The sequence below is a fragment of the Centruroides sculpturatus genome, unplaced genomic scaffold (assembly GCF_000671375.1).
Source record: "Centruroides sculpturatus isolate CEXI.00-Female unplaced genomic scaffold, Cexi_2.0 scaffold3580, whole genome shotgun sequence".
Lineage (NCBI taxonomy): Eukaryota > Metazoa > Arthropoda > Arachnida > Scorpiones > Buthidae > Centruroides > Centruroides sculpturatus.
This window is the reverse complement of record NW_019387680.1, coordinates 1-9,595: the sequence shown is the minus strand read 5'-3', so window position 1 is coordinate 9,595 and position 9,595 is coordinate 1. Positions and strand designations below refer to the sequence as shown.

Here is a 9,595-nt window from a genome sequence, read left to right as displayed (position 1 = left end):
TTGTTATAATTAATAAGCATTAAATTAAAGATTGAAGATTCATTATAAATTTACATCTGGGGCCAAGAAGGGTTGTAAATTTATACAAAGTGTGATCAATAATTTCCATGAATTATTATTTTTTAAATAAATGAAGATACTTGTAATTTAAGATGGGTGTCCTTCAACAGTCTCCTTGAGATATAATACATGTTTTCCAATTTTTGTAGAATTCTGATTTTGTAATGGCCTTCAGAGTCCTTGTCTCATTTTCTTGGATGACTTCCGTGTCTTACAAAGTTTTCTCCCTTCAACACTACTTTAAGTTTTAGGGAAAGGAAAGTCAGACGGAGCCAAATCTGGCAAATACGGAGGATATTTGACTAATGGGACATTGTTTTTGGCCAAATACTGGCACGTAGAGGTTGCCTTGTGACGTGTCACATTGAAATTAACTCAAGATAATAAACTGACACATATTTCCAACAGTAAAAAAACAGTTAAATATGTGAAAGGTTAGTTCTAAATATAATGTCATTTGAAATTTGTGGCATAAAAGAACATATTTAAAAACAAAAAGTAAACTTAATCAATTGTCTACAGTTATATCCTTACAAATGAAATATTAATCTTTTGATGTTAAATTTTAACAGCAAACACAAATATATAGGTTTTTAAAAATGCATCCAGCATTTATATAAGCGTTTCCCAAATTTTTCAGACTATTTCCATACATTTATTTTTTTCAAAATGAATTTTCGTCTCCCTTGTCCAACAACACCTCTACACCCCTTGCCTTCTATTACCGTCAAGGGGGCAGTAGCAATAAAAAACCATAATAAACATCATAAAATGACATTCAGTTTAATCTGGAATAAAATTAATTTTAGATTGTAAAATAAATATTTATTATCGATATTTATTACAATTAAGTTTACATTTCTGTATTTTTTTTTTTCTTTTTCAGCAATGAAACAAAACAGGATGGACTTCTTGCAAGCAAATATTTTTTATTGGCAAATGCAATTTTTTCAATTGCGAGTCCACAACAAACCAATTTACGATGTATGCAGATAACTTTTTATATTAGCAATTAATAACCCATGTTGGTTAAATTATGGATTCCATTTCTCTTATTTGAAATGGATATTTAAATAATAATAAAAATAATAATAATACAATAATAATAATAATAATAATAATAATAATTCAAAAAAATGGATGTATTAAAGAAATATTTTTGTCCACGTTTATTGGATTACATAGTGATTGCGGGTGCTCGTCAACCCAGTAGGAACCATGTCGTACAGACTCCTGAGTTACTCAGAGTGTATCCATCTGAAGATCATAAAGACTTTCCTCTTCCACCTGATGTAATCTTCTTCTGTCAACCAGAAGGTTGCATCAGTATGGGTCCAAAAAGGATANGAAAGATCTCTCAGGAAAGGAGGAGTCGGAGGGAAATTGCGAGAATCCGATTTACCTTATTCTCAGGATAACAAAAGCTCTGATTCAGCCTTTAGCGAACAGGTTCCTAGACAATTATATTTAAATGATTCCGATCAAGACTCAAAGTCTCCATCTCCAAGAGCACATAAAAGACAAAAAGTCAAAAGTCATTCATTAACATCTTTATGCATAATTAGTCATCATCCTTTTTTTTCTACGTTTCGTGAATGTCTTTTCATCCTTAGAAAACTCATAGATGCATCCAATGAACGTACGTCGACAAGAAGAATAGGCGGCTCTCGTCAAAGCAGGTAACTGATGCCATTTAATTATACAGTAAGACCGATTTTTAATAAACAGATTTATTTACTTAAATTATTTAGAATATTTTTGACAGCCAGACAACTCTAAAATTCAGCTATAATTAAGTTACTTATAAAGTTGGCAGCTTAATTACTTACCTTTAGGCAAATTACATGGTCTGATTAATTTATAATTAACTTAATTCTAGCTTGAAAATAATCCATCTTCTACATGTCATTGTTTATTTAACTAAAGCATAATAATGCAAAAGATCTTGTACTCACTCGTTTACCTTTATTGTCTGGTACTTCTTAACCATTCGTAAAACAAATGTTTTCAGCCTCAGTTGAGGTCTGCATCAGGTTAAAAGAACAATTGGATTCGTCTAATCTAAGTTTAGATATAAGAGAGTTTATTTTGCTTTGCTAAATCAATTTTTATCAACTGATTTTATTATATATTACCTTGAAATTTAAAAAATGTTAGTTTGAAAATTATCTCATGAAATATTTAAAACCATTCTGAAGTACAGGTAACCCCCGTATAACACGGGAGTTACGTTCCAAAAAATTGCTGTGTTATGTGAATCCGTGTTATACGAAACAAAGAACTAGTGCGAAAAGGGAGGTTAGGTTCCAAAAATTAAAAAAAAACATGTTAAATCCTTATTTAAATCGGATTTATTATTCATTTTTTTCATAGGTAAAATACTTATTTATTATTTAAGTAAATATTTTACCTGAGGATTATTCATCCTATATGATGATCTCAGCATGAGCATCATCAACTGGTAACAGTTTGTGGGTGCGTTTGTTAATAGCGGTCGCTCTGCAACGTGAGTGCGCTGCCATTTGTAGGCATTTAGGAACGACGGTGAAAGAAAGATGGTGGCGCCCGCACTATCGATAGTATTGTGTGGAGGAATCTATAATTCTAAAATGAGCTTTTAGAGGCAAAAGAAGAGTCCCAATTGTATAATTTAACTATTAAATAGATTATTTGTTGAAAGAGCATTCAAAGTAGCCACGAAAACAATTAGAATGCTCGCGCGGAGGTATAAAAGAACGCACCCTTTATTACATTTTATGTTGTACGAGGGTTTTACTTAATTCCCGAACCGTGTTAGAGTGAACCCGTGCTATAAAAGCACCGTGTTATATGGGGGATGTTCCCAATTCTCAGTGTTAGAGTGAATCCGTGCTATAGAAGTACTGTGTTATATGGGGGTTTCCTGTATATTAATAGATAAATTCAACTATTTGGTTATTGGAAAGAGTTTACTTGAAAAATTTAAGTTCTTTACATAAGATTTATAAGATTACTTGTAATATACACATTATACAGGTTGTTCTCCTCAAGTGCATGTATTTTTGTGTATTAATTTTGGGAAAAGAAATGTGAGTATAGCACTGTAGACAATGGGAATAAAACATGAATCTGGAAAAATTAGTTACTGCATTAAATCAATACATTTTCACATATGCTCCCGATGTGGCATATACAATATCAGGTGCCGTATTCTGGTCACTGTTTCTCATCTCCGAGAGACAGTGTCTACGTCACAAGCTTGTCGCTGATTGGCTAATCATTTGTTTACATCTCGAGATCATCACATCTCTCCAAACATGATTCTGGACAACTTTTTCTCTCTGAGAGTCTCTTGTCTCCCAGAGACAAGCAGAGTTGTCTTTTGACTGGTCATTTGTCTGTTGCCTTGATTACATTATGTACAATATGGAAGATTGGAGAACAATCACATTACAGAACGCTCTCTATCTCAGGAAAGAATATTTCAAGAGAGATAATGCTTCTGATTTTTTTCCAGTGCCAACTCAGGAATGCAACTTACTCCATTTTTCTTTAATAATCCTACATCATTTACTGAACTATTGAATATGCTATTAATCTTATTTGTCTCTAAGTATTTTTCAAAATATTACCATCTAATTTCTCCTTAACTAAGTACGTACGCTTTTCTAACTTAGGTTATTAAAAAATCTGAAAATGTTGATTAATATGATGAAAAATGTTTGTTTTTATATTATGCTTTTGCTGATTTTTGCTGTTTTTAGTGTGTTTATCTTTACAGTACATAAGATATACAATTGATGATCGAAATTATAACTGTAATATATCAATTTAGTTATGCTATTATAAATTGATAAAAACATTTGCAAAATATTTACGTAGGGAATCTGTCTGGAGTGCGTTAACCGGAAAGATATCGGAAACAACTCCTGCAATAATTCTTCATGATATTCGTGAATTAGAAATGTGGATTCTCCGTTTGCTCAGCGCCCCTGTTCCAGTGCCTGGTAAAACAAGAGTCGAGGTTAGTTAGTTAATTATATTTAAATAAATAATTTAAATCAAACATTTTTATTGTATTTACTGTTACCGTAATAACAACTTTATTCTATTGATAACAATTTAAACTACGATTTAATTCACTAAACTTACTACTATATTTAAGTAGGCCTAATTAAAAGAATCTGAATATTTTACCATAATATTTTTAACAAAATCAATCTTTTCCTGAATAAGCTTAGGTTAAACTAAAATTTGTAATACAGTAGAATTCAGTCGGAATTCAGTCTTTTAATATCGTCGGAATTAATTATACACGATAAACCTTGCTTATTGTAATTAGAGTTTCAATTATTGGACTGCAGTTTGAAAAAATTGTAGACCTATAAATTCCCACTGGTGTCCGTATGTCTGTCTCTCCTTAATCTCGAGAACGATGTTAGATAAATTAAATTCGAGACCAGATATGGAAGTCTTACGAGGCCCCGATTAACTGTATGTGAACTTCTGATACAAATCAAAGTCACGTTATTTCAATTCAAAAATTTTCCCATGAAAGGAGTTAGTTAGACGATCGGCATAACTCCATTACTAATGGAAAAGTATGTCGTACAGGGGCAAGACACTACAATACTAATTTGAGGTGGAGAGCATACATTTTAAATGAAATAAATTAAAAAAATGATTAAAAAATTGCAGCACGGCACTGTGACGATGTCACAATAAATAATTGCTCGTAGTCAACATTAACTTTTAAGCTGTCTTTTAATGCTATCGTCCTCAATAACATACGTTTGTTATCAGTCTTAACTGAAGTTTGAAATACTTAATGTTATTTTAATTTGCTTATAGCACCAACAGTACAAATTACATGTTATTTCAGTTATATCTTGAATGAATTACTGTTAATTTATGATGATTATAAAATCTTATGCAATTTTTAATTATTTTAAACTTAGTTTTTTTACTATCGGTTAAATAAAGCAGAATTTTCACTAATTGTAGTCTGTTTAATGCTATCAATCGGTTCTCACCATCGGCATTGACGAGTCCCAGAAGTGATTACGTTAAGTGCGTTCGATTGTAAATAATAGATCTAGAATGTATTATTCGTCTACCAAATTAGCAAATGGCTAAATAATTTGGAAATCGACACGGTAATTCTCTAACATCGATAATTTATTAATACTGTACAATGCTGATTTTGTTAAGAAAAAATCTTAGCCTACTACCGTCATTTTGCGCATTATTTCGGATGTATTTCCTAAGTCTCGAAACACAAATGAAAATCCAATACTTTTAAGAGAAGTCTTATTTTATTTTATTATGCTAGATTTTACTTTACTGGCTGATTTTTGGCTATCGTGGTGATTTCTTGCTCATGTTATTCAATTTTGGTGGTTATAGATCAAGAGGTGGTAATGTAGAGAGATAATATGTCATATCTTGAGTGAGGTTGCACTTCTTAAAAATTTTACATTTACAATACTTTTAGAAATTCATCTCCTCCCTCAAAATTGCCTTCTTATAATAATTAATAATGCAAAAGTTATTTTTTAATACGTTAAGTGTCATCTGACATGCCAGCGATCGTACTAATTAGGGCCGTACAGAGCCATCCGACCGCCCGACGTCGCTATAACCAATGTAGTTTTACTCAAGGTTAAATTATCCTGGCTTTGTAAGATGTTGTTTTACATCCTAGTGGTGGCCTCTGCGCACATCCATAAAGTGGCTCCGACCGCCAGTGGTCGTATGGCTCTGAACGGCCCTAATACTACGGCTGCCGGCACGTCGTATGGTGTTAATAACATCTTATAACAGATGGTGCCACACAAAATTTTAACTTTCTGCTAACGAGTTTTAGCATTTCTTAAACGTAAGTATTTTTTGCTGGGAAAGTTACACACCTCATTGCTGGATTTTTTTATTTTGTTCCAGTACAGGAAGAAAATTTGTGTATATTCTAATTACCCCATTAATATTATTATTATATTCATTAGATAAAGGTTGTGAATTAATACCAAATTTTACATAGTTTGCAAATTTATACCACAATCCTTTGTGAATAATTTCTGTAATAATAATAAACAAGTAAATTATTATTGATTAAACAACAGAGACAGGTTTAATGTACTTAGTCTTTTATAATAATTTTCAGTCTACATTTGTGCATTCAAGGACCCAAAACATTTTGAATTTAATCCAGAAATTCAGTTTCTCTAGTTAACGTTTTGTGTTTTTTTAAATTATAAATATAAATATTTGTAAAAATATTTAAGGCATCCTTAAAATCTTTTTCACTTATCTAAATTGATTTTTAAGATGGTCAAATGACTGAGAAGGCTAAGGTGTCGGCCGTTTGCACTGGGGACCTACGATCACATTGGAGTGAGCAACGCCAGGAATTTTTCCCGGCTACATGTTATGCGCAGGGTCAAAAATTTCCATCCCGGATGTGTTGGGCCCCATTTCTTGCCCCACAATAAATATGATTAAAAATCTCTCTTGACACCTTAGGGTGGAAAAAAATAAAAATGAAAGACGGAAAACATCCTTTTTAAAGCTTCCTTAATTAAAACATTTTTAAGTTTTTTGTTTATTTTGAATCTTAAAGATGGTAAATGTTTTCTAAAAGTCTTAAACGTGTTAATGTATTTAGTACTTCCAAGGAATAAATTACCTCATCCTCAAAATTAATGGACCTTGTAGAAAAATGAAAAGAAAACAAGAATAGAAAAACAAATAAAACGATCAATTAGTATTTCATAGTTGGCTTTTGAATTACTGTAAGATATACTATTTAAAAATCTAAGATTTAAAATATTAAAGAGTCTCAGGGTGTCTATTGAGTGAGGTAGGTAAACATCAGGTGTCTTAAAAACTACCTGTTAAAGTCACGTAAAAAGTCGGTTCATTTTAAACCATTAGTATTCTCGACATTGTAAACGGTTGCAAACGAGCATGTCTTTTGTGATGACGTGTGCTGGACTCGAGATGAATCTTTGTGGCAATTCAACAAACACCAGAGATGGATGTGATCAGACTACATCTGTGCTGCATTTCTGAAAGGAAGTCAAGTGAGTTGTATAGGGAATAATGTAGAGGTGTGGTATAGTTTTGCCTTGAAGTTTAGTTTAATCCTTGCAGAGTGAGAGATGACAAAGAGAGAATAAAATGTTTGGGCCTCCAATTCAAATGAAACTTGGTGAGCATATAGCCATAAACAAACAGCTCCTTGTCTAAATGATAGGACCCACTTCTCAAGCATTTCTGAAAAACGGGCCTCTGAAACTTGAGTGTTTAGCTTGTGAGACTTTGGAAGTTTCGCGTTCCATTGGAGTGGCAGTAGCCAAGTGGAGAAAACACTAGGCACTGGAGGAATGTGATGTAAATTTAAAACTGCAATTTTACTTTTTTTTTGTGTATAATGTAATTATTTTATTATTTTACCATATTTTAGCATTATTATTGCTGTTGTTGTTCCTCTTGTTTCAAGTTTTCCTTAATATTAACAGAGTCACTGAAACCCTTAATTTATAATGCATGTTTATGCTTTATAGCACCCTTTATTAGATCTATAAGTTGCTACAATACTGTTTTCCATGGTTTTATGACAACTATCACTTTAGCTCATGTACAGTACATTTAATATCATTCTTTGCAAAGATTAATATAGTCTAGCACCATATCAGTGAATCCTTAGAACATAATGAGCTTTTCTGTAGATTTATATCTTTTGTGTCATTAAGTAAAATGTTAATTTGAAGTGTAACAAATACAAGCGCGTGGGCCAGGGTCCATAACATTAACAATAAAAAAGAAAGTTGTGGATATGCTATCCTATTTTCATAACAGACTTGTCTTTTTCGTCCATATGTTGTAACATCCAAAGTTTATTCACTCGCAGTGACACAGTACGTGCATTTTTAATTCCAACTTTTTGCATATGCTTTAATTTGTTTTATAAGCTTTAAATGTGAGGAATAATAACAGTAATAATAATGCTAATGATATGGTCAATTAATAAAATACTTACGTTACACACAAAAGAACTAATAACATAGTTTCCTATAATGTGGAACGTATTCCCTTCATTGTACGGGGCAGTTCACCGTACTAATTTTTTCTTTGGTAGCCATTTTAAGTTTTATTGAAAAATTGATTCTGTATAGAGTATAATCCTGCAAATATACTTTATTTAGATTTTAATATTTATTTGAATGTAATAAATAAGTTCGTTTTTACACTTGAATTTATTCCCTAACTAATAATGTTTTATCTGTTTAAATAGGTGGAAATACTGCCTAAAGATATACAGCCTGCTTTAGTATTTGCTCTTCCTGACCGAACCCGATTTTCTCTGGTGGATTTTCCCTTGCATCTTCCTTTAGAATTATTGGGTGTCGATACGTGTATGAAAGTATTGACGTGCATAATGATGGAAAATAAGGTTTGTTTATTTTTACAAATATAATAGTCGTTAATACTAAAATAAAACAAATGATTTTACCGATATTCCGATTTTTAGTTAAGTAAAAGTTCATGATTATTTGTGTTTTTAATATGATTTAATTTACGTTGCAAGAATACGACGTTGTAAATAACGACGCCTTCACGATTCCAGGCCTAAGTTTATATAAATTAAATGAAATTGTTCACAGATTGAACATTTGTGTAATATTTACTTAAATTAAGAGAATAATTTAGAAAAATTTTGATTTTGTTTTTCGTTTCAGTTAATATTACAGTCTCGTGATTATAATGCCTTGTCGCTGAGCGTAATGGCTTTTGTCACTATGATTTATCCTTTAGAATATATGTTTCCTGTTATTCCACTTTTGCCTACTTGTATGAGTTCTGCTGAACAGGTAAGTAATTATAATAAAAATTTTTAAATTTTAATTTAAAATTTTATACAGTAGAGCATCGATTATCCGAATGTCGATCAACCGAAACGTCAATTAACCGAAAGCTTTCCAGTCGGCAAATTTAAATTTCTGCTAGTGCTGTGGCGCTGCAATCTTTGGCTATGTCTTGGGTTACTCCAATGTTATTTCTGTTGGTGTGCGTGTGTTTTAGCTGTCAGCACTGGCACGACCATGAGAGGGTACTTAAAGGCTGCTATACACCATGGGTTAATCCTTTGAGACTGCCTGTCCTTGAGGAACTTCCGAATTTCTTATCGCCCAAAAACGAAGAAAACCTCTCAGCAGAGGGTGGGGCAGCTTGCCCCGGGCGCCACTGGCAGAGGGGAGCCTAATGGTTTCCAAGAATAACAAAATTTGTTTCTGGAGGGGGAGGGGCGCCAATATAGTGTCGCGGCCCGGGTGCAGTTACGTTCGCTACGTCATTGTGTTTATTATTACGCCAGTGATGTTTATTGGCAACAAATTCTATTAAAACTCGCGGGAAAAAGTATGCATAGAAGTCTATGGTGTAAATAGTAGTAGTAGTGGTTTGGGTAGCACTAATCACAAAATTGATTTTTCATACGAATAATTTTTTAATGGAATTATTTCATATCACAAAATTAATTTTTCAAGAGAAATCTTGG

The 9,595-nt window shown here is 32.2% G+C and overlaps 1 protein-coding gene across 1 annotated transcript; it reads left to right on the top strand.

The window, feature by feature from the left end:
* The first annotated feature begins 947 nt into the window (after positions 1-947).
* Positions 948-9,236, top strand: LOC111616571 (MAP kinase-activating death domain protein-like). The gene is given in 5 exon segments (XM_023357970.1): positions 948-1,465; positions 1,467-1,739; positions 3,922-4,063; positions 8,333-8,491; positions 8,778-9,236. Coding segments are annotated over 5 exon segments (1,002 nt in total). The 5' UTR covers positions 948-1,196; the 3' UTR covers positions 8,937-9,236.
* Positions 9,237-9,595: the final 359 nt, after the last annotated feature.